General features: G+C 44.9%; 1 protein-coding gene across 6 annotated transcripts in view; it reads left to right on the top strand.

Moving 5' to 3' along the window:
* The window catches only part of DCP2 (decapping mRNA 2), a 95654-nt gene that overhangs the window by 10828 nt on the left and 58785 nt on the right, over positions 1-26041 (top strand). For all 6 annotated transcript variants that reach the window (XM_033929095.1, XM_033929096.1, XM_033929094.1 and 3 more), the window contains 2 exons: positions 8102-8253; positions 25494-25621. In XM_033929095.1, the coding sequence (XP_033784986.1) occupies positions 8102-8253; positions 25494-25621 (280 nt within the window). The remainder of the gene's footprint in view (positions 1-8101; positions 8254-25493; positions 25622-26041) is intronic.

The following is a 26041-nucleotide window of genomic DNA, read 5'->3' as shown; positions in this document are numbered from 1 at the left end:
CTAAAAACCACTATCACGGTTTAGTAAAAGGGGGCCATAATGCAAAATATAGACAGCAGATATAAATTCTCAAAACGGACACATTTTGATTACTATATTGAAAATAAAATCATTTTTCCTACCTTTTTTGTCTGGTGATTTCATGAGTCTGGTTGCACTTCCTTCTTCTATAAATCCAATATTTCTCTCTTTTGCCCCCTCCCCTTTTCTTTCTGTCTTTTTTCTCTCTCCCTGCCCACCTCTTTATACTGCCTTTCTTTCTCTCTCCCCCTGCCCCCCTAAGCCATCGTGCTGATTTCTCCACTTACCTGATTCTTTCCCTAACCCCGCCCCCCCAAAGCCACCATGCCGATTTCTCCTTGCTTCCCCGAGCCAGACCTGGCGCGTACAAGTGCCGGGCCCACAAGCCTTGACCTCTGACGTCAATTCTAACGTTGGAGAGGAAGTTCTAGGCCATCCAGGCAGCAATTGGCTGGCCCAGAACTTCCTCTCCGACGTTGGAATTGACATCGAAGGTGGTCTTGTGGGTCTGGCGCCTTTACGCGCCTGGTCTGGCTTGGGGAGGCAGGAAGAAAAAGATAGCAAAGGCAACCCGATTGACTCATGTTGCCTTTGCGATCTACTGCTCAATCATGATCGACCATTTGAGCACCCCTATTCTAGGGTATACATATTCAGGGCTTCCAGTCTCTCCTCATACGTCTTCTGGCGCAAACCTGCTATCATTTTTGTCGCCCTCCTCTGGACCGCTTCAAGTCTTCTTACGTCCTTCGCCAGATATGGTCTCCAGAACTGAAGACAATACTCCCAAGTGGGGCCTCACCAACGACCTATACAGGGTCATCAACACCTTCCTTTTACTGGCTATGCCTCTCTTTATACAGCCCAGCATCCTTCTGGCAGCAGCCACCGCCTTATCACATTGTTTTTTCACCTTTAGATCTTCGGATGCTATCACCCCAAGGTCCCTCTTCCCGTCCATATCAGCCTCTCACCTCCCAGCATATATGGCATATGCTTATTTATTATTTTGATTCTTTACAGGTAATAAAATATAAAGAGTTATCCTGTTGTCCTAATTAGAATCATTGACAATAAATAAAGACTATAAATAAAGGATCTGAGCTAGGGGAGGGTGGGAGGAAATGGAGACTAAGCCAGACCCTATCTCTAGCAGAAGGTTCAAGCTTACAAAACTGTAGAACTATAAAAGGCTATTGTTCTATGGAGACTAGTTAAGTAAAGTTTGCTCTTTTAAGGTCTAAACACAGTCTATGGAAGTGAACCTACAATTGAGCTTTTCTCCCCAAACCTATCAAGGCTCAGAGCAAAATGTATATTTACTCAAAGAATGCCTTCTCCTCTCAGAAAGAGAATGTCCTCTTCCTCCTTTTTTTATAAATATTTATTTCTATTATTAGCAGTTTAGATACATTTCTGTGGTGATGTCAGCAAGGTTTAAATAAGGTTTGAATAATTTCCTAAAAGATAACTCTCTAGTCTATTGAAGTCTATTTTATTGAGTTACTGAAATATTTCAGAAAGTATTGGTTGTACTTTCTGTCTTTTCTTTCCTCTGTCATGTGTATTTTGAGTTAAGCCTTTCTTTATAGGGTTTGTGTTACAGGCCATATGTCATTGTAATGGCAGTTCTCTGTAGCATTTTTATAGGCCATTATTGAGATGGCTTGGTGAAATCCACTTCTTCTAGGACAGGGGTGTCAAAGTCCCTCCTTGAGGGCTGCAATCTAGTTGGGTTTTCAGGATTTCCCCCATGAATATGCATGAGATCTATTAGCATACAATGAAAGCAATGCATGCAAATAGATCTCATGCATATGCATGGGGAAAATCCTGAAAACCTGATTGGATTGCGGCCCTCGAGGAGGGACTTTGACACCCCTGTTCTAGGATAAGCAGCATAAAATCTGTTTTACTACTTGGAATATAGTTAGGTACTTGGGACCTGGGTTGGCCATTGTTAGAAACAGGATACCAGGCTTGATGGACCTTCGGTTTGTCCCAGTATGACAATTCTTGTATTCTTATGTAACTACAGTGATATATTAAAAAAACCCAAAAAACCCAAATACAGATGATGATTGATCAAAGTATAAAACCAATTTATTGCCAGCAAAGAAAATGTTTGTCAATCTGTTTATCCCAGGACAAGCAGGCATGATATTCTCACATTTGGGTGACGTCATCTACGGAGCCCCAGCGCGGACAGCTTTTCAAGCAAACTTGATTGAAGTTTCAAGTTTGCTATGCTGCACCACGCATGTGCATGCCTTCTTGCCCACTAGAGGGCGCATCCCCACCTCGTGGTCCTCAGTTCTGTTTCTTCAGCGGAGCCAGAAGCCCTGTGTGTTTTTTTGCTCCGTGCTAGTGCCTTCTGTAACCGCGGCTGAGTTTGTTTTTCCTTAGTCGCTGTGTTTTCTTTTGTTTTCCCTTCTTTTGCGATCGTGATATTCGTCAAAAAAAAAAAAAAATCGTTTTACTTTCGGCTCCGGGGGCTCCCGGGAGCCGCAGCTGGCGGAACCTCGTTCGTTCCCGGCCGGTTTTTGCTTCATGTCACGCCCTTTGACGGGCTTTAAAAAGTGCACCCGGTGTGATCGGTTGCTTTCGATTACCGATCCCCACCGGTGGTGCTTACTTTGTCTGGGTCCCGATCACCCGACTGACTGCACTCGGTGCTCTACATTTCAGCCTAGAGCTCTCCGCCGCCTTCGCGCTCGCATTGCGGAGCTCTTTGCTGTGGACCCCGCGGCGGGGAAGGCCTCGACGTCGGCCTCGGCTTCGGCCCCAGCCTTGACCTCGGCCTCGACTCCCTCAACCTCGCCGCGGCTGCCATCCTCGTCGAAGCCTGCGTCCACTTCGACGAAGCCTGTCCAGGGTAAGTCATCACTTCCTTCCTCAGCTCCAGGTTCTGCGAAGAAGCCATCGGGCTCCTCGACGGGGGCGGGTGGGTCGTCCTCGCCCCGCCCCGCATGTCGAAGTTGAAGTCGGGTGCTCCGCGGGAATACTCGAGACCGAGGTCGCCCTCGAGGGAGCACCCGCCGGCCCCGGACTTACCATCCATGATGGCTGTTCCTGTTTTTCAGGATTTGCTCCGGGCGCTTATTGCCTCGGAGCTATCCGGCGCCTTGGCGCACCTCCAACCCTCGGCGACTTCAGCCTCGGTGGCCCCAGCCTCGGCCCCGGTACTGGTACCGGCCTCGACCCCGACCGTGGCCTCGACCTCGGAGTAGACCAGCCTGAGCGCAGTGTGCGGCCTCGGGAAAGGGTGCGCAGGGTGCGTCGGATTTCCTCGTCGAGGTCCTCCTGGGGTTTTTCGTCCTCGGGTCGGCCTCGGGCGAAGCGTCGACCGAGGAAGCCCAAGCTACCTCGCGGGTCTCCTCTTTGACGTGGTCGCTCCTCGCCGGGCCGGGGAGCGGAAACCCTGCACGTCTCGGAGCTACGCCTAGATAATCCGAGGCTTTTCCGTTCCTCCGAGGGAGGGCTGTCGAGGGACGCCTCGCCACGGAGGAGGGAGATTGCCTCGGCTCCTCGTACCCCGGGTACTTCTCAAAGGGGGTCCTCGGGGCATCGTCGGTCTCCGACCCCAACGAAGTCGTTTGGGGTGGCCTCTTGGGGGTCGGAGTCTTGAGGGGGTCGGGAGCCCAGGTACTCCCGTGAGGCTTCCCCTTCCTTTATGGCAACACGGACCTCGCGCTCCCCTTCTCCGCCTTCAAAGCCCTCGTCCTTCTCCAAGTTTGTTCTGGACATGGGAAGGGCTTTAGACCTAGATCTTTTGTCAGGTTCTCAATACACCAAGGAGTTTCTGGAGGAACAGGATCTGCCATCTCCTCCACGCGAATCTCCGCGTCTGCCTCTGAATAAGGTTCTTCACCAGATGTTTCTGCGGAACTTGGACTCCCCTCTGACGGTCACGGCGGTGCCTTCCAAAATGGAGTCAAAGTACCGCACAGTCCCCTGTAAGGGCTTCGAGAAAGCGCAGTTATCTCATCAGTCCTTACTGGTGGAGTCGGCTTTGAAGAAATCGCAGCCTTCTCGGGTCTCTGCAGCGGTCCTGCCCGGGCGGGAGGGGCGGACCTTGGACAAGTTTGGTCGCCGCCTCTACCATAATTCGATGATGGCGAACAGGGTCCTCAATTATGCTTTCACCTTCTCCTATTACTTACGACATATGGTGAAGGCGATGCCCCGTTACCATGGGGTCATGCCAGATTCCCATAAGGGGGACTTTGGCAGGTTTATGGACAACTTATCTCAACTGCGTCTGTACCTTTTCCATGCCGTTTACGACGCCTTTGAGTTGTCCTCCCGGGTTTCTGCCTTTGCGGTAGCTATGCGCCGTCTCGCGTGGCTCCGCACAGTTGATATGGACCCGAATTTGCAGGAGCGCCTGGCCAACCTGCCATGCGTGGGCTCTGAGTTGTTTGATGAGTCCCTAGAGGCGGCGACCAAACGCCTATCTGAACATGAGCGCTCCATCGCCTCCTTGGTTCGCCCCAAACCCCGGGTGGCGTCTCCCAAGCCGTACAGACCTCCGCCGCGGTGTTATCCGCAGAAGTCTACACCGGCGTTCTCTAGACCTCCACCTCGGCGTCCCCCTCAGCAGAGCAGGGCGGCCCATCAGAAGCCTCAGGCGCAGGGAGCTTCTAAGCCGGCGCCGTCTTTTTGACGTGCTGAGCGGATGGGGGTGGGCCCCCTCCGCGCTTTCGCCGACACCGCTTCCCATCGGGGGACGTTTACGGGCCTTTCATCCGACTTGGGCTCGGATCACTTCGGACGCGTGGGTACTCCGTGTCATATCGGAGGGCTACTCACTAAACTTCTTGACTGCGCCGCCGGAAAATCCGCCAGGCGCGTCTATTTCCAACCGAACCCAGCTTCCTCTCCTCCTCTTGGAAGCCAGAGCCTTGTTGAGCCTTCGGGCAGTGGAGCCGGTACCCCCCCTCACAACGGGGACAGGGGTTTTACTCCCATTACTTTTTGGTTCCAAAGAAGTCCGGGGACTTACGTCCCATTTTGGACCTCCGGAAGCTCAACAAGTTCCTGGTCCGGGAGAAGTTCCGTATGTTGTCGCTTCCGGTTCTGTACCCTCTGTTGGAGGAAGGGGACTGGATGTGCTCCCTGGACTTGAAGGAAGCATATACTCACATTCCAGTGCATCCCGCCTTCAGCAAGTTCTTACGGTTCCAGGTGGGGGAGTTGCACCTTCAGTATCGGGTCCTCCCTTTCGGGCTGGCGTCGTCTCCTTGAGTCTTCACGAAGTGTATGGTGGTAGTTGCGGCTGCCCTGAGATCTCAGGGGCTACAGGTCTTTCCCTACCTGGACGATTGGCTGATCAAGGCATCATCCAGGGAGGGGGTTATCTCAGCGACCCAACAGACTATCATCTTCCTTCAACATCTGGGGTTCGAAGTGAACTTTCCCAAATCTCAGCTGTGCCCTGCTCAATCCCTTCAGTTTATCGGGGCCGTGCTGGACACGGTTCGCCTTCATGCGTTCCTCCCCCCTCCGAGGTTGGAGGCTCTGCTTCGACTGTGCCGTCAGATTTCGCTGCAGCGCTCCGTCTCAGCGCACCGTCTGATGATTCTACTTGGTCACATGGCATCGACGGTTCATGTCACACCGTTCGCCCGATTGCACCTGAGGCTCCCTCAGTAGACCTTGGCCTCCCAGTGGCGTCAAGATCGGGACCCGCTCTCCTTTCCTGTAACAGTGACTCCTTCCTTGAGACGCTCGCTCCGTTGGTGGACCAACTCTTCCAATCTTTCCGGTGGTTTGCTCTTTCTCGTCCCTCCGCATCGCAAGGTCCTGACCACGGACTCTTCGGAGTATGTGTGGGGGGCTCATCTCGACGGTCTGCGGACTCAAGGTCTATGGTCAGCGGAGGACCGTCTTTGTCACATCAATGTGTTGGAGCTTCGTGCCATTTTTCTGGCCGCTCGAGCGTTCTGCCACCTGCTGCACGATCAGATAGTCCTCGTGCGGACGGACAACCAAGTGGCAATGTACTATGTGAACAAGCAAGGGGGGATGGGCTCTTGGTCCCTGTGCCTGGAAGCCCTGCGCCTTTGGGAATGGGCGGTCTCCCAGAACATCTTCCTGCGGGTGGTTTACATTCAGGGAGAGAAGAATTGTCTGGCCGACAAACTCAGTCGTCTTCTCCAGCCGCACGAGTGGTCGCTAAACTCCCGAGTTCTGCACGAGGTCTTCGATCGCTGGGGGACTCCTCAGGTGGATCTGTTTGCCTCCCCGGAGACTCACAAACTGCCCCTCTATTGTTCTCGGATGTACTCCCCGGACCGTCTCAAGGCCGATGCCTTTCTTCTCGACTGGGGAGGGAGGTTCCTTTATGCGTTTCCTCCTCCAGAGCCACTATGATTCTCATTGCGCCTCGTTGGCCTCGTCAGCACTGGTTCTCCCTGCTCCTTCAACTCAGTGTCAGGGAGTCTCTGCTTCTGCCTGTTTTTCCCTCTCTGCTGTCTCAGAGTCGGGGTTCGCTGTTGCATCCCAATCTTCAGTCCTTACATCTGACGGCTTGGTTCCTTTCCCCTTGACTTCGGTGTCTGTTTCTCAGTCGGTCGGGGAAGTGTTGGAAGCCTCGTGCAAGGTCTCGACTCGGCTTTGTTATTCCCAGAAGTGGACCAGATTTTCATCCTGGTGTTCCTCGCACCATCTGGATCCGAGTTCGGTTCCGGTGTCTTCGGTTCTGGAATATTTGTTGCATTTGTCCAAGTCTGGGCTGAAGACGACTTCCATTCAAGTGCATCTTAGTGCTATTGCTGCTTTCCATCGGCATCTTGAGGGTCGGTCTCTCTCTCTTCATCCTCTGGTGACTCGTTTTATGTGGGGTCTGGTGAATGTTCATCCCCCTCTGAAACCTCCTCCTGTTGTTTGGGATCTCAATGTGGTTTTGGCTCAGTTGATGAAGCCTCCTTTTGAGCCTATTGACAAATCTCATCTTAAGTTTCTCACTTGGAAGGTGATTTTTCTGATTGCACTCACCTCAGCTAGGCGAGTTAGTGAGTTGCAGGCTTTGGTTGCGGACCCACCTTTTACTGTGTTCCATCATGACAAGGTGGTTCTTCGCACCCATCCTAAATTTTTGCCGAAGGTTGTGTCTGATTTCCACCTCAATCAGTCCATTGTTCTTCCGGTGTTTTTTCCGAAGCCCCACTCGCATCCTGACGAGGTGGCGCTTCACACGCTTGACTGTAAGAGGGCGTTGGCTTTTTATCTTCAATGCTCTCAGTCTCATCGGAAGGTTCCTCAATTATTTTTGTCCTTCGACCCTAATCGGTTAGGACGTCCGGTTTCCAAGCGCACCTTGTCTAACTGGTTGGCTGCTTGTATTTCCTTTTGCTACGCTCAGGCTTGTCTCGCGCTGCATGGTCGGGTCACGGGACATAAGGTCCGAGCAATGGCAGCTTCTGTTGCTTTCCTCCGGTCTACTCCAGTGGAGGACATCTGCAAGGCTGCCACTTGGTCTTCAGTTCATACTTTCACCTCCCACTACTGTCTGGATACGTTGTCCAGAAGCGACGGCCGGTTTGGCCAGTCGGTTTTGCGTAACCTGTTTTCCTAATTTGCCATCCTCCCACCTGCCCTTTTTTGGTTGGCTTGGAGGTCACCCACATGTGAGAATATCATGCCTGCTTGTCCTGGGATAAAGCACAGTTACTTACCGTAACAGGTGTTATCTAGGGACAGCAGGCATATATTCTCACAACACGCCCTCCTCCCCGGGGATGGCTTCTTTGCTGGCTATGGAACTGAGGACCACGAGGTGGGGATGCGCCCTCTAGTGGGCAAGAAGGCATGCACATGCGTGGTGCAGCATAGCAAACTTGAAACTTCAATCAAGTTTGCTTGAAAAGCTGTCCGCGCTGGGGCTCCGTAGATGACATCGCCCACATGTGAGAATATATGCCTGCTGTCCCTGGATAACACCTGTTACGGTAAGTAACTGTGCTTTATTATTTATAGAGTGATATCATGATATCTTCACTTTTCTATTGTGTATATTGGAGAATGCGTTTACTTTATTCTCTCTCTCTCTCTTTATTTATTTATTTATTTTTTGCAGTCGATTCATTTTGCACATTCCCAGTGAAGAAAGGGACAATGCAATCAGAGTATGTTTTCAAATTGAACTTGCCCATTGGTTTTACCTGGACTTCTACATGCAGAATGTATCAGGATTACCTCAGTGTGGGATAAGGGACTTTGCTAAAGCTGATATCCTTTTCTCTAGACAAACCAAGTTGCTTAAACATGGTCAAATTTTTGATTCTTTTGATAGTTATTTGGAGTAAATATCAATTTTTCCCGCTCATCAGAAGCAGACGAATCCAGACGAATGGGTTATATTCATCAACCAGCAGGTGGAGATAGCACTAAGCTATATGAGTTGTATATAGGATAGCAAGTTCTCTGGATCCCCAGTACTCTCTATCTCCAGCAGGCGAATGGATGGCCATATCCAGCTCTTGGATTTGTCTCTGCTTGGTGTAATTTGGCCTGAGTGTACTCCTGATTTAGTTAACTATTTCAGTTGAGTATAGGGATCAGGACTGCTGGGTGCTACCTGGGGCAAAGTTGATAGTGCCAGTTCCCTGCCTGTCCCTCCTGGTTCCACTGGGTCTGCTCTGGTCTCTGCCTGCTCCCTCTTAAAAAAACAAACAAACACAAAAAATACCAGGGTCGCCTGCAGCTGTGTGCTGGCTTTCTTATTTAAAACCCAGCTGGAGACAGAGCAGTCTTCTTTTGGCTTTACTGTGGCTGAGCAGTTTAGTTGGTCTGAGCCAGTAAGGCTGCTATTATGTAAATTCAATTTACTGAAAGATAGAGGCCCTGGATCTGGGACTATGCTCAGGTGCTGGGTTTCATGGTTGCAACCTTGACAGAGGTTCCCTGAGCTCAGACCTACAGGCAGCCGCTATAGGTCTTGGTTCCCATCTGGTGGTCCCTAGGTGTTGCAGGATTATTTGCTGCGCCTCCATTGGACTGCCATGGCCAGGGACAGCTTGAATTTGTGGCTGCTCCTGGACAATCTTAGCTGAGGGATGCCCCTAGCATCTCCCCAATGGATATTGGTAGTAATGGATGCCAGCCTTTCAGGATGGGAGGCACATTGTTTGTATCACAATGCCCAGGGAGTATGGACCACAGGGAAGGTTCTCTGGCCCATCAACTGCTTGGAGCTCAAGAGTGATGCGCCTAACACTGTTGGCTTTCTGAATGGTGGTCGAGTGTTGTCCAATCTGGGTTCTTTCTGACAACGTGACAGCGGTAGCTTACATCAACCGTTCAGATGGCGGAGGAAACCCTCCTGTTTTGGTGGGTGGAGGAGCATTTGTCCTTGCTTTCAGTGGCCCATATTGCAGGGACCTTGAACATGTAGACAGTTTTTCTCAGTCGCACAGCCCTAGACTCAGCAGAATGGGCTTTGTTTCCAGCAGCCTTTCGCTGTGTAGTGCAAAATTGGTGAGTTCTTGATGGATCTAATGATGTTGTGCTGCAACACTCAGATTCCACATTTTTTCAACTGGACCAGAGAACATGACTCGGAAGGGTTGGACATTCTCCTTCAATCATGGCCAGCTGTCAATCTTCTGTACTTCTTTCCCCCATGGCCAGTGATTGGCCAGGTCCTGCACAGGATTGCTTGCCATGCAGGGAGAATGGCATTGATTAAATTTGGTTGGCCATGCTGTCCAAGGTTTGCGAATCTCGTTTGGCCTTTGGTGAATAAACCTCTGTGGTTGCCCCAGGTACCAAATTTTCTGCTTCAGGGCCTGGTTCTGATACACACTTCCTTCCGCTTTGGTCTTTTGGCATGACTCTTGAATGGTTGTGCTTGAGGAGGAAGAGTTATTCTGTTATCGTTATTACAACGCTTTTACAGGCTTGGAAGCGCTCTACATTGGTAGCGTATGCCCGGGTCTGGCGAACCTTTGAGGCACGGAATGCTTCAGAGGTCTTTGTTACCCATGCCATCCTCCACTTCCTCAGATTTTGGCAGGTGTAATAAGGGACTGTCAGTTCACTGAAGATGCAAGTAGCAGCCTTGGTCTATTTCTGGAGATGTCTTCAGAATTCTTCCATTGCAGCACATCTGATGTGGTGCAGTTTCTCAAGGGAGTTGGGCACTTGTGTCCTCTGAAGTGGGATCCGTGTCTGGAAAGGAACCTTAAATTGGTGCTGTGTGCATTTCAGATGGCTCCGTCAAGTCCCTTCACAAAGCTACATTGAAGGCAGTGTTCCTAGTGGCAATCATTTCTGCAAGGCATATTTTGGAGCTTCAAGCCCTTTTGTGTAGGGACCCCTTTCTTCAGAGACTGGGGTTATTTGTTCTATGCCCTTTTTTTTTTTTTTTTTTTAAGATTGTATCAGACATCCATTTGAATCAGCCTGTTTTTTTCCATCCTTTTGTGAGGAGGATTATCCAGAATGCATTGATCATCTACGTTTGCTGTATGTAAGATAGGTTTTGCATAGGTATCTGCAAGTGACGAATAAGTTTCGCCAGTTGGATTACCTGTTTGTGCTTTTCATGGAGCCATCCTGTGGGAGGAGTGCAGCTTCCAAAGTCTCGATTGCTTGCTGGAATTTGGGAGGCAATTTCATCTGCCTAAATCTTGACAAGCAGGTCAGCTCTTCTGGCGGTGTGGGCACATTCTACTAGAGCTCTGGCGACTTTGTGGGCAGAGTCGTGAACGTTTTTGTTGGATGAGATTTGTCAAGCAACTTGTAGGTCGTCGGAGCATACCTTTTTGTCTAAGCATTAGAATGGATGTGGCAGCATGCAGCGATGCATTCTTTAGAGCATCTGTTATCTCGGGAATGGTGTTGTTTTCCCTCTCTAGTTGGATTGCTTTGCTACATCCCATCCGACTGAATTTGTCTGCTGATGATGACAGGGAAGGTAAAATTAGAGCTTACCTGATCATTTTCTTTCCTTTAGTCACAGCAATCCAGAGCCCTACCCTGGTTTCTGGCTGCTGATCGGTTACTTGATTCCAGTTGCTTTCAGTTTATTTCATTGTCTCCAGGTTAGGTTTTGTAAAGGTTTGTTGTCATTGGCACAAGAAGGTGATAAATTTATGAAGAGGAGTGATCTGGGATTGACAGTCGTGTTTCTTCTGTTTTGGGATAAATAGAACTGAGGAGCCAGAGAGCATGCCATCCTATATACTTCTCTATCTTTGCCTGCTAGTAGATGGACATAACCCATCTGTCTGGATTCATCTGATGTGACTAAGGGAAATAAAATGATCAGGTAAGCCCTAATTTTACTTTTTGCTATGGCAAAATAGAGATTAGTCAGTTGTTTATATGCAATAGTTTGTGATATACAAATGATTTTTTAATGCATTCTATATACTATGTTATAATGTATACTGTAGCTGATTGTGGACCATTTGTACTAAGTTGTGATATGTGCAGAGCAAAAAACGTTAAGTTGTTGGTTCATTTGGCCTTCCCCCCCAATTTTTTTTTTCATTTGGTTGCGTACATTATATTAAAAAAAAAAAAAAATCAATGTGTATATAATCAACTTAATATGCATTAGTTCATAGGTTGAACACATGTTAATGTTGATTTTAGCATGCCCTCAACGGTGTAAATTCTGCCCAAGAAGCAAACATTTACTTTAAATTAGTTTCTTGCACACACAGGGACTAACACTGGCTACAAATGCAGTACTGTATCAGGTCTTGCTTATCCACCCCTACCCTAGCTGAGATCACTTTCATCACCTTTCTAACTTCTCATACAACTTTGTTAGCCACCTTTATTATCTATCTAACTCCCGTTACTCTGTGCTCCGCTTTCACTTAACGCCCTATGCTTGCTGTTAAGATGTTTTATTGTATATTGTATCAATATTGTACTTAACATAATATGCCATGATAAATACTGTTTCAATATTTTTTTTTCTTTTGATATTTTGTATTGCCTCTAGATTGATTTTGTTGTACACTGCCTTGGGTGACTTCAAAAAAGCATTAAATAAATCCTAATACATAAAATAACTTGCTGTACTGCTTTCCCCACCTCTTTCTAATTTAAAAAAAAAAAAATCTTTCCTGGCATCTGAAGAATTACTTCCTCTGCCAGAATGAAGCTTTGTGATAGCAGCCAGCAATGGGAGTTTTCTCTGGCTGCTGGGAAAGAATATTTATAATCAAGAGGTGGAGGAAGTCGGTGCAGTAAATTTATTTTAAAATAAGTTATGTTTTCTCATCTGCTATGTTCTTTCTTTCTTATTTAATATCATCTCCACCTCTGCCATCGGAGGATCACAGCAAAATTGCTGTGAAGAGTTTATACAGTATTTATGCAAATATTCAAATATAAATTGAGGTAACATTTTTCTCCCTAAAAAGGGTCCTTTATATTCGAGTGCCCTGCCTTGCACCAAGTCCTCCTTTCCTCCCTCCTTCCTACCCAGCCCCTGTTGCCCTCCTCAGGCTTGCCTCTGAAGCTCTGGTAGTCTTGCACTGAGCCAGGATAGGAATGATCCTTTCCGTGTCCTGTCCCTGGCGACCCTAAACCACCCCACCACCCTCCCAACTCCCTGACCCTTCTAGACCTTGCCTTTAAAGCCCTGGTGGTCTAGCAGTAAATCAATCATAGGAGCGATCTTCCTATGTTCCTGCCTCATGAGAACCATGATCAAAAATGGCTGCCGCAAGTTCCTGCTGCAGTCTCACAAGTTCCCAACAGTTAAGGCTCCTTTTCATAGTAACATGAATGCAACTTATGGTAGTGCAGAAGAGCAAAGGGCAGTATGTCCTCGTATGCATCAGGGATCTTGTATTTGAGCTTTGCATTTTGGATGCCTAGGGTATAGGAGATGTTACCTTGCAAGCCAATATGCTGATGGTCTGGAATTTTCACACTCCAAGGTCCCTAGAGCTTGTGTACATTCCACTCATCTGATTTGGACTGGATTAGTGGGATGATGAGGGTGAAATTTGTTCTTATCTGCTAACTTCCTTTTCTTGATTCATGCTAGACCAGTCCAGGACCTGACCAGAAAGGTGAAGGCAACTGCAATGTAATAATAAAAAATATTTATACATAAAATCTGCTTTACATTTTATTGTATTACCATAGTCAAGATCTGAGGGAAGAAATACAGACTGCAAGATTCTTCATTAATCTGTTCTATTCCTCATACTCTTCTGCTAAACCTCAAAAATTTCTGAAATGAAAGGGAGTACAGTAACTCACACTTATGTATGTTCGCAGCCTTTCTTTGGCTGTGAGAGTTGTCAGTTACATTTCATCTGTAGATGGATGTCAGGAAACAGTGCAGTCTTTAGCCCCAGTCCCTCACTTTGCCTGCCTCTCTGAACATCCCCCCCCCTGCCACTGCCATTTTTTGAAAACATTTTACAAAGAAATAACAATGTGGGAGGATTTTCAACCATTCATTACCTTGTTTTCTTTTGTTGACATATATTGTTTAAAAAGGGAAAAGCAATATATGCAAAAACATAAATGACATCTAATACAGAGTTAGTAAGCTACCAAAAAAAACAACCCAAAGGGAGGGAGGGAGGTAAAACATAGCATCAAGCCAATATCAAGTGTGAGCACAGGAATTTCTGGTCAAAGACAGATTCATAACATTAGGAGTTAAACAGAAATGCCTAGGTAAATAACCAAGTTTAAACAGCAGACTTAATCTGGAATTAAGACCCAGATGCTCAAAGCTCTGACACCACAGTAAAAATACCATGGTGGGAGTAATTTTTCTTTTACTAGCAATTCTCAGCACAATAGTTTGCAAATTATATGCATGCTATTTGTGCAGGAGGAACTGTGCCTGGTGCTTGCTCAAAAGAATAATCAGTAGCACAGGACCTGTTATCTGTGGAAAAAAAAGAAACCCCAGCCCCTGCTCTCCCTGCCTGGCTCCTTTTTTTAAAAAATGGGCACATCAGCTGTTATGCAATCAACACTTCAGTATATCCTTAGGCTGCGCAGCATGAGGCCTTGTTGCAAGGAGTTGAACAGCATCATAGACTTTATCCTATCTCAAGAAGACATTGGATGCTTGAGTGTTGGAATGCCATTGATATATGACTACACCAATGTGTACATGTTTAGCTATTAGTGAAGTATGTTAAATTTCTGTTTTTTTCCACAATAAAGTGCAGATATTGAAGGTTCATTTAATAAAATACTGCTAGATTTTTTGTGTAGAATGTCTGTTTAGCGTTATTTGATGACAGGAGATGTTTTCCTATTCTTTTGTGGTTGTAATACTGTATTAGGATTCTAAGGAATCCAACTGCACTTGTTATAATAAGCATATTGAAGACTAGTGTTATTTCTGTACTCTTATTTTTCAATAAAAGACTAGAAAAAATCTTGATCAACATATCATTGCTGAGTACGAAAACATAAATTATATTTTTAATACCAAGAAATTTGCTCTATTAAGCAAAAATAATAACAAATTTAAGAAAAATGGAGATTTATGTAATCATTGACTTTGAGGGCTTTAAAATTTTTAAAAAAATTTCTGATCAAGCACAATCAAATTCATGGGAAAAACTTCAATTTGCACAGTTTTTCCAACTTCGGGTTTTTCTGGATAACTCTACTCCACTGTGCCCTGCGACTCTTACAGAAACTGATATAAGGGTGAACTCTGCCAAAGTAGCAGTGTTGGTGAACCTTAGTGATGGAGTCGTACTGCTGGAAGGCTGCATTATGATAGAAGTTGAAGGTGGAAGATCTTCAGTTCCTTCAACTTCGGCAACCTTGGATTCGATCTGGGAAGTGCTACAACAATTAAAAGTGTATGTTTCCCACTCTACAAAAGAGGTATCTTCTTTGTTTTCTAAAGTTGACCAGATAGTCCAAATAGTAGAAGTGTTAATACGGGATTTTTAAAGTCATAGAGATAAAATGACTGAGCATGTAAAAGATCTCCAGCAATTTAAAAGTGCTGTGATACGAGAAGGCTAAATTTAAGTGCATTAAATGTTCTGAAAGCCCCCCTAGTATCTTACCACTTGAGTTGTACAAGAAATATCTTATTAATGTTGTTCTGATAATAATCTTCCAATCAACAAGCTATATTATTTGCCTTTTTCCTAAAAAAAAAAATCCCAGGGGATGTTGGAAGGAGAAATAAACCAAGGAACCCAACTGGATCTTGAAAATAAATATGTAGTTCTAGAAGAATCTATAATTGAAATGATTCCAAGGACTACTCTTTTGCTATCTGTGTTTAAACAGGATTTGAATATGACATTGAAATTATATTTTAGATACACAAGAAAAATTAAATGGGCAAAAATTATGGATTTACTCTTATGTGACAAAAGACACAGGAGAAAACATTTTCTTTCATTGAGACAGGAGACAAGAAATTTGGGAGCCACATTTCTTTTGATATATTCCTGTAAATGTATGGCTAAACTGGGGGTAACTAAATATATATTTTGCCCCAGAGCAGTTGCGCGCATTCCTAGTTTTGAAGATCACTCGGGGTTAAGTATTTGGCTAAAGTTACATAGCTGGAGGTGTACGATCTCTGTTAAGCCCTATACCTAAGTTTTGTTTCCCCATATTTCCCTGAATTGTTTTGTTCTCCTCCCCCTCTTTCCTCTTTATTGTGGTCTAAGGAGGATTTTTTTTTTCTTCACTTTGTTTTGCCTATACTTATATTGCATCTGTGTTACTGGATCAAGAGAAATCTTGTATTTTGATTTTGAAAATTAATTTTTTAAAATGACTGTGGAGGAAGAACCTCCATTTCAGAGCTTTTTGAGCTTCTTCATTATGAATCACCATTAAATGACTATCAAGGCACCTGTTCTTATGTTCACAGAATACCTAGTAGTATCTGTGGAAACCTTCATTCATGGGGATTTCATATATTTTCCTACTTAGGTGACTGGTTGATCAAGGCTTCATCATTGCAAGCAGCTCAGCATGCTGTAACCTCAACAGTTTGTCTCATCAAGCCTTCTCAAACCTTGGAGTTCATAGGAGCACTCTTTGAATACCATTCAGGGTTGGACTTTTCTATCTTAGCAGAGGGTCAATATTCTCATTCACTTGTCAAACAATATCCACCCTCAAGCATGCCAGATGTTATGCATGCTCAGTCACATGGCATTAACGGTTCACATGATCCCCATTTGCATGCCTTCACTTCAAAATTCCACCGTTGACCTTAGCATGGTGGTCCCAAGCCACAGGATTCCTCTCTGCTCCAGTTCAAGTCACTCCAGATCAACAACACTCTATAGTGGATGGTACCATACAGTCTTACCTGGGGTTTTGCTTTCCAATTCCCTCCCCACCAAAAACTTAACCACAGATGCTTCAATGCTGGACTGGGGAGCTCATCTAGACAGACTCCACACTTCGGGAGTGTGGTCTCACTATGAACAAACCCTCCTAGAGGTACAAGCGATAGGGAAATGGAAGCCGAGATGAAGCGTGAATGCAAAAGCGGCAACACGGTTATTATGGGAGACTTCAACTACCCTGGGATAGACTGGAGGCTTGGAAGCTTGAAATGCGCTAGGGAAACAAAATTCCTGGAAGCTACACAGGATTGTTTCATGGAACAGCTTGTTAGAGAACCGACGAGAGGAAATGCCACTCTGGATCTAATCCTAAATGGGTTAAGGGGACCTGCAAAGGAAGTAGAAGTAGTGGGACCATTGGGAAACAGCGATCATAATATGATCAAGTTCAAGGTTGAGGTAGGAGTGTCAAAAGGCAAGAGATCCATTGCGACAACGTTTAACTTCAGGAAAGGAAACTACGAAGCAATGAGGGAATTGGTAAGGAAGAAACTTAGGAACACTTCCAAAACATGGCTAACGGTAAATCATGCCTGGTCCTTCTTCAGGGACATGGTGAGCGAGGCGCAAAATCTGTATATCCCCAGATTCAGGAAGGGGTGTAAAAAGAATCGAACAAAAGACCCGGCGTGGATAACCAAAACAGTGAAGGAAGCGATAGGCAATAAGAAAAAATCATTCAAGAAATGGAAAAAGGACAAAACTGAGGGGAGCTGGAAAGAGCACAAGAAGCATCAAAAAGAATGTCACCGTGAGGTTCGGAAAGCCAAAAGAGAGTATGAAGAGAGGCTAGCCAGGGAAGCAAGAAATTTCAAACCATTCTTCAGATATGTTAAAGGGAAGCAGCCGGCTAGAGAGGAAGTGGGACCGCTGGACGACGGAGACAGGAAGGGAGTGGTGAAGGAGGAGAAGGTAGTGGCAGAAAGACTTAACATGTTCTTCTCGTCTGTATTTACAAACGAAAACACGTCCAACATACCGGAACCTGAGCAATTCTTCAACGGAAGTCAGGCAGAAAAATTAACATCCATAGAAGTGAGCCTTGAGGACGTTCGTAGGCAGATAGAAAAACTAAAAACTGACAAATCCCCGGGTCCGGATGGCATACATCCAAGGGTTCTGAAGGAATTAAAGGAGGAGATAGCGGAACTACTGCAGCAAATTTGCAACTTATCCCTGAAAACAGGCGAGATCCCGGAAGATTGGAAGATAGCCAACGTTACGCCCATCTTTAAAAAGGGATCAAGAGGTGACCCGGGAAACTACAGGCCGGTGAGCCTGACTTCGGTTCCAGGGAAAATGGCAGAAGCACTGATAAAAGAAAACATCGATCAACATTTTGAAAAAAATGAACTTCTGATAACCAGCCAGCATGGTTTCTGCAAGGGAAGATCGTGCCTAACGAATTTATTGCACTTCTTCGAAGGGATCAACAAACGGATGGACAAAGGAGACCCCATAGACATCATATATCTAGATTTCCAAAAAGCCTTTGACAAGGTGCCCCATGAACGTCTACTCCGGAAACTGAAGAACCATGGGGTGGAAGGAGACGTACATAGATGGATCAGAAACTGGTTGGAGGGTAGAAAACAAAGGGTAGGAGTGAAGGGTCACTACTCCGACTGGAGGAGGGTCATGAGTGGTGTCCCGCAGGGCTCGGTGCTCGGGCCGCTGCTATTTAATATCTTCATAAATGATCTAGAAACAGGAACGAAGTGCGAGATAATAAAATTTGCGGACGACACCAAACTATTTAATGGAGCTCGGACTACAGAGGACTGCGAAAAGTTGCAAAGGGACTTGAACAAATTAGAAGAATGGGCGGCGAAATGGCAGATGAAGTTCAACATTGAAAAATGTAAAGTATTACATGTGGGGAGCAGAAACTCGAGGTACAACTATACAATGGGAGGGATGTTATTGAATAAGAGTACCCAGGAAAGGGACTTGGGGGTAATGGTGGACATGACAATGAAGACGTCGGTACAGTGTGCAGCGGCTGCTAAGAGAGCGAATAGAATGCTTGGTATAATCAAAAAGGGTATTACAGCCAGAACGAAAGAAGTTATCCTGCCGTTGTATCGGGCGATGGTGCGCCCGCATTTGGAGTACTGCGTCCAATATTGGTCGCCGTATCTTAAGAAGGATATGGCATTAGTCGAGAGGGTTCAAAGGAGAGCAACACGTCTGATAATAGGTATGGAAAACCTGTCATATTCTGAGAGATTGGAGAAGCTGGGTCTCTTTTCCCTGGAGAAGAGGAGACTTAGAGGGGATATGATAGAGACTTATAAGATCATGAAGGGCATAGAGAGAGTAGAGAGGGACAGATTCTTCGAACTTTCGAAAAATAAGAGAACAAGAGGGCATTCGGAAAAGTTGAAAGGGGACAGATTCAAAACAAATGCTAGGAAGTTCTTCTTTACCCAACGTGTGGTGGACACCTGGAATGCGCTTCCAGAGGACGTTATAAGGCAGAGTACGGTACTGGGGTTCAAGAAAGGATTGGACAAATTTCTACTGGAAATGGGGATAGAGGGGTATAGATAGAAGATTACTGCACAGGTCCTGGACCTGTTGGGCCGCCGCGTGAGCGGACTGCTGGGCACGATGGACCTCGGGTCTGACCCAGCAGAGGCATTTCTTATGTTCTTATGTTCTTATGGAATGCTCTCAAAACATTCCAGGACTGCCTCTTTCAAAAGGTAGTATTGTCTGAACGAACAACCAGGTTGCTATGTTCTGTTTAAACAAGGCTGCATGGGATCTTCAAGCCAGATTGTGAATTGAGCTACTGCTCATGGGATACTTCTCAGGATGATTTATTAGAAGTAAAGCAGAATGTGTTGGCAAATGACTTCAGCCTCATGAATAGTCTTTCAGCACTACAATCTTGCATCCGATTTCCTCTCAATGGGGAACACCGGGCATAGATCTCTTTGCTTCCCCTCAGAGCAACAAACTTCCACAATTCTGTTCCAGATACTTTGCCTCCAAGCACATTGTGCTGGATGCCTTTCTGCTTCACTGGGAGGACAAGTTCTCCATGCGTTTTCTCCAATCCCTCTTATAGGGAAAACTCTATTCAAACTTCACCAAGATCAAAGCAACATGATTGTCATAGTATCCCTTTAGTCGTGCCAGGTTTGGTTTCCACTCTTCCTACAGCTCTCAATCAGGAAACCATGGAAACTGCAACCATTTCCAACATTGCTGACTCAACAAATGATCCTTACTTCGTCCCAACCCCTCATTAGCGCTAACAGCATGGTTTCTTTCACCAAATGGGTAAACGCTTTCTTCCTCTCAACTGCTGTCTCTGCTGTCATTGAATCTAAGGAAAACCCGAAAAATGGGAGCTGAAAGAACTAAGAAAAAGAAAATCTCCCAAGCCCCAAGAAGGAAACTGTGATCAGGGGGAGAGACCGCCCACAGAGACAATCAAAGTAGAACAAACTACTTTACTTAAGCAATGCTATACAATGACTATGAAAATAATTTATAGAGAGCCCTCAGTCGCACAACCAACCTCCGAACTCCGGAGGACACGGCTGCCACTGGTTTGCACCCAGAAAGGTGTCAAATGTGAAACATCCTCGGGCTCTCTGTGAGTTTAGTGCTAAATAACACAAAAGTGCTGTGAGTGAAAAAATCAAAATCATACACTATAGGCAGTCTCTTCCCCTGAACCAGGGGGGCAAAAGTGCAAGTGTCCAAGTTCAACTTAATAAAGCCAAAGGAAGGTACTTAGCTTCTCTGAAGCGGCCAGCGAGTCACCAAATGTCCTACGGGACTCCGTTTCGGGGGAGTACTCCCCCTTCTTCAGGAACAACTGACGCTGAGCGGGAGCCTGAAAATCATAAGGCTCCAGCAGCTGAAGCTGCTGGAGCCTTATGATTTTCAGGCTCCCGCTCAGCATGCCACTTGTCTTGCCTCGCGTGAGGGCAGACCGTAAGCTGCGCATTCGCACTTCCTATGTGTGGTACAGCTCAAGGAAAACGGACGCACGCATAGGAAGTGCGCATGCGCGGCTTACCGTTTTATTATATTAGATAATTGTTTCCACTATTTTGCCCAGCATTGAAGTTAGGCTTACCAATCTGTAATTTCCTGGATCTCCCCTGGAACCCTTTAAAAAATTGGCGTAACATTGGCCACCTGTAACATTTTAGCGACAGGTTACAGATCAGCAATTTCATGTTGAGCTCTTTTAGTACCCTGACATATATACTCATTAGCTGATTTGGCTTAGCACATCTTCCAGATGCACTGAGATTCCTTTCAATTCCTCCGCATCACCACCCTTGAAAACCATTTCCGGTTCAGGTAGATCTCTTGCATCTTCTTCCGTGAAAATGAAGCAAAGAATTCATTCAGTCTCTCTGCTATGGCCTTATCCTCCCTGAGCACCCTTTGTGCTCCTTGATCATCTAACAGGTCTATGGATTCCCTCACATGTTTTCTGCTTCTAATGTGCCTAAAAAATTTGTTATGAGTTTTTGCCTGTTTGGCAAGTTTCTTTTAATATTCCTTCTTAGATGCAAAGCACTAATAAAAAAGCTAACTTGCCAGTGCTTATATCTCTTATTTTCTTCATTTGGATCCTTTTTCCATTCTTTAAAGGGTGTGTTTTTGTTTTTTGGCTCTAACAGCCTCTTTCACTTCACCTTTTAACTATGCCAGCTCTTGTTTCTTTTCCTTTCCACCTTTCCTGATACACGGATTACATCAGGTCTGGGCTTCCATGATGGTGTTTTTAAATAACATCCATATCTGGTTTACAGTCATAACCTTTTAGCTACTTTTTAACCATTTTCCTCATTTTATCATAGTCGCCCTTTTGAACATTAAATGCCGCTACAGTAGATTTCTTTTGCGATGTCACTCCAGGTTTCAGCTAAAATTTGAGAATGTTATGATCGCTGTTTCTCAGTGGACCCAAATGTTACCTTTTGTACTATGCCTTGCATTCCACTAAGGACCAAATCTAAAATAGCTGATCTCATGTCTGCTTCCACCAATCCTCAGCTACGAGGGCTGTTCACAAAATATCAGACCTTTTTTCATAAAAAATACTCATATTCAGATTCAACAATCTCCTTCAAAGTAGTCCCCTTGGGTTGCCACACACTTCTTCCAACGGTTCTGCTACTGTCGGAAGCAGCGCTGGAATGCCTCTTTTGAGATTGCTCGCAACTGGTCTCGTATTCCACATGATATCTTCTCTTGACTGAAATCTGTTCTGTTTCAGGGGCATTTTCAGCTTGGGGAAAAGCCAGAAGTCACATGAAGCCTTGTCAGTAGAGTAGGGAGCCTGAGGAATCACAGGTGTGTTGTGTTTTGCCAGGAAATTCCGTATCGGATGTGAAGAATGGGCAGGTGCGTTATCATGATGGCGCTGTCAATTGCCCGCTGCCCACAGGTCCGGCCGTTTGTGTCTCGCAGCATTATGAAGGTGACGCAGAACCTCTTGGTAGTACTCCTTGGTGATGGTTGTGCCGTGTGGTGCGTACTCGTGTTGAACCATGCCACTGGAGTCAAAGAAGATGGTTAGCATGACTTTGACATTGCTTTTTTTGGCCTCGGGGATATTGAATGCTTCCATTGTGATGACATCAACTTGGTTTCTGGGTCATACCTATAAACCCAGGACTCAACGCCAGTGATCACTGTACTGAGGAAGTTGAGATCACTGTTTAGTCTCCAACATGTCCTGTGCGATCTCCAAATAGAGTTGCTTCTGCTTGATCATTAGCAGTTTTGGCACAGACTTCGTTGAAATTCTCCTGAAGCCCATATCCTCAGTCAAAATGGAATGAACAGATCCAACGCTGATGCTCGCCTCGTCTGCAAGTTCTCTGATCGTAATTCGATGATCCTGCATCACCAGGGTCCTCACTTGGTGAATGACAATCTCATTTCTGGATGTTGAGGGCCTACCAGAATGTGCTTCACTCTCCACTGATGTGCGGCCCTCTCTGAAGCAGTTGTACCACTCCTTTATCTGTGTGGTGCCCATTGCTTCATCCCCAAAGGCCTGTTGAATCTTGTGGATCGTTTCCATTTGGGAATCACCAAGCTTTACACAAAATTTAATAAGTAGCGCCAATTTTTTATACTTCCTCATTCATCGGTGGTCTGCTGGCGATCAGCTTCTGTAGGCGGGAAAAAAATTCAAGCATGCACAGTAGGGTCACCTATATACGTGCACCAAACCAAAGGTAGGGGAGGGCCATTAGGGTGGGCAGACTAGATGGGCCGTGGCCCTTATCTGCCGTCTATTTCTATGTTTCTAAACCACGCCTCCCTAGCTTTTTGAATGGCCCTCGTACATTCTCTACCTCTAATTCTGGTCTAAAAACCAATTTGGTTAGAGTTCATATCAGTGCTGTTGGTGCATTTAATTTCTGCCTGGACAACAGATTGCTTTCTGTACATCCCTTAGTAGCCTGTTTCATTAAAGGCCTATTCCACAGCAAACTACCTATCAACCCACCACCTGTTGCTTGTGATCTTTTTTTTTATTGAAATTTTATGAATTTCTACAATAAGAAGAACAAAAAAAATAAATGCATCTGGGTTCTTAACGTGGTTCTTTCTGCTCCTTATGAAATCTCTCTTTGAGCAGCTGACATCTTGTTCTCTCAAACTTCTTACACAGAAGATAATTTTCCTCATAGCCCTCACGTCTGCATACTGGGTGAGTGAACTTTCAATCCCTTGTATTTAATCCTCCCTAAGCAAGGTTCTATCATGACAGGGTAGTCTTTCAGCAATAAATGAGTGGAATTGTCCAATCAGAAAGGTGCACAAATAAAAGTGTCTTTCAACTCATCTGATTGATCTTTATTCATCCAAAGTCACTCGACCCGACATGTACATGTTTCGGCCCTAAGGCCTGCGTCAGGAGTCTTGAAGATCTTTGGGTATATGAACTATGATGTAAACCACTTGAAATGCCTTATGTGTCCAAATAAAGCAAACGTCGTAGTGTCGCGACCTTGCAGTAAATGAAAATCTAAAAAGCCACCCAAAGATCTTCAAGACTCCTGACGCAGGCCTTAGGGCCGAAACATGTACATGTCGGGTCGAGTGACTTTGGATGAATAAAGATCAATCAGATGAGTTGAAAGACACTTTTATTTGTGCACCTTTCTGATTGGACAATTCCACTCATTTTATTGCTGCTTTGTTCCTTGTGGATTTGTTTCCCCTGTTATCTGTGCAGGGTAGTCTTTCAAACATCCAAAAATCCTCCCTAAAGTAGTTTCAGAATTCTAGCTCAACCTACTCTGGCTTACTATCTGGACCACGCTAAGCCACATAGTATCCTCCCTGCTCTTTGTTGCCTTTGATCCTAATTAATAGGCTTCTTGGTGTATACTCAGTTGGGTTGATGCTGCATGGTCATGTGACAGCCCACAGTGTATGGGCTATGGCTGTCTCAGAGGCTCATCTATTGAAAAAAACCTGCAAAGCATCTACTTAATCCTCAGTCCATACGTTTACTTCTCACTGTTATTTGGAACGCAACTCCAGAAGACAGTTATTCTCCAAGAACAAGCAAGCATCATATTCTCTGGGTGATGTCATCCACAGAACCTAGCATGGATAGTCAAAAAGATTACTGTCACTTCAATACCTTAAGACTGCACATTCCATGCAGATGCTTCTGCCTTCCTACCCGGCGTTGGCTCATGGGACCTGTAGTTCTTAGTTTTGCACGCAACTGAGAAGCTGTATTTTCGAGTCTCTGTAAGCGTGGCAAACTTTTCTCCTTTTTTTTTTTTTTTTGTACTATTCCATTTGTTTTTTTGTTTGGGTTTTAGTCATAATTTTGTCAATATCTAAAGGTATTGCATCTTCAGTATCCCTCTAGCACTCAGATTGGATCCATCTTACACCAAATTTAAATCTTTACTCAAAATCTACTTTCTCTAATCCACTTCTAGTTCCAACATGTGAGTTTTTAAAATTTAATTTTTACATTTTTACAGCCTTTTATGTTCCACCTTTCCTCCCTTCCCTCCTTTTCTATTTGTCTTTATTTGATGATTAACCACATTGAAGCCTTTTTAGGCAATACTGAGGTATTTTGAGAACCTGATTTTGTTTTAGCTTTAATAGCTTCTTTCACTTCATTTTTTTAGCCATGCTGGCTGTCATTTAGCCTTCCTTCCTTCCTGCCTTCTGTTATACATGGAATATATCTGGTCTGGGCTTCCAGGATGGTATTTTTGAATAGCATCCACATCTGTTGTGAGTTTTTGACCTTTGAAGCAGCTCCACAAAGGTTTTTTTTTTTTAATTTAAATTTTGTTTTACCAGTCTCCTTTTTGAAAGTTAGATGGTAATCTAATGGATTTCCTGTGTGTAATTTCTCCAGCAATTATATCATATTTGCTCTGTGGTTTTAGTATGTAAATCTCAGAGACTGCTCTGGCTTCTTTTAGGGAGGCCCCTTTTATAAAACCATGATAGCGATTCTCCTGTAGCAAATGCACTTAAGCTCATTCAGTTCCTATGAGCTTCAGTGCATTTACCATGGGAGTATCACTACCCCAGCTTTGTAAGAGGGGCCTTTAAGTTGTAATCCACAAAGAGCCTGTTTAGTCCATCCATCCAGCAGATTTTTATCTATGCTGAGTAACTGCACATACAAATTCCGATATGAAACCTAGAAAAAACCCACGCCCTCTTTCCTTCTTGAGTAGTTTTTCTGCCTTGGTTATAACTGTTGCTGTTTGCATGTTATCTCAATATTTTTTCATAGATATGATGGAATCATACCAGTGCTGTTTTGGGCTGATGATTATGCATCTATTTGCTGTAACCTGCTTTGTAAAATATGGGATACAAATAAATAAACTATAATAGCACAGTATGAAATACATTAAGTGGCTAAATCAAGTACTTAACATTGGACTAAAGAAGGAGGATGGGGAATAATTGCTGGTTTATGCCCTTATGTAATCATGATCACTTCTCTGGGATATTTATGGTACTGGGAAAGACAGTAAAGTCTGAAAATAAACAACACTTTTTGAAATCGGATGTGCAGGTTTGTTATTTTGGCCTTTTTAGATATAGAGGCTAGTTTTAAAAGTGACTTTCCTTGACACACAGTACTATTTCATCATTGTCCATTTTTGTTGCCTGATGGTGAAGATGTGCAAAGGGTTTTAGATGAGTGGAAGGAATACAAGATGGGAGTTCCAACGTATGGTGCAATTATTCTTGATGAAACACTTGAAAATGTAAGTCTGAATTAATAAATTGTGCCATAAAGAATGGTTAGCTTTTCTCATTTCTTTAAGATCCACCTTTTTGTCTTTGAGAGCATGTATGGAAGGTCATTTTCAAAAAGACATAAGTCAGAATAGACACGTCTAGCTCTAGCTCATAATGTCCAAAACAGACATCAGTCTTTTATATGTTTTTCAACAGGAAATACATGAAATGAATGTGTGCGTTCTGAGGGCAGCTATTTTATAAACTTAAACGGCCCAACATATGAGTGGCAGAAAAACTGGATAAGCATGTCTGTCCAGCCACGTTCTTAGAAGAATGGCCATACAGATGATCCTGCAGTGCTTAGGGGCAGCCTAGTGGTTAGGGCAGTGAACTTTAAATAGGGACCCAGATTCAAATCCCACTTTTTTTGTAATTTTGAGCTC

The sequence above is a fragment of the Geotrypetes seraphini genome, chromosome 1 (genome assembly GCF_902459505.1).
Source record: "Geotrypetes seraphini chromosome 1, aGeoSer1.1, whole genome shotgun sequence".
NCBI classification, from domain to species: Eukaryota; Metazoa; Chordata; class Amphibia; order Gymnophiona; family Dermophiidae; genus Geotrypetes; species Geotrypetes seraphini.
Note: the sequence above shows the minus strand (reverse complement) of the source record. Positions and strands in the feature narration are given on the sequence as shown.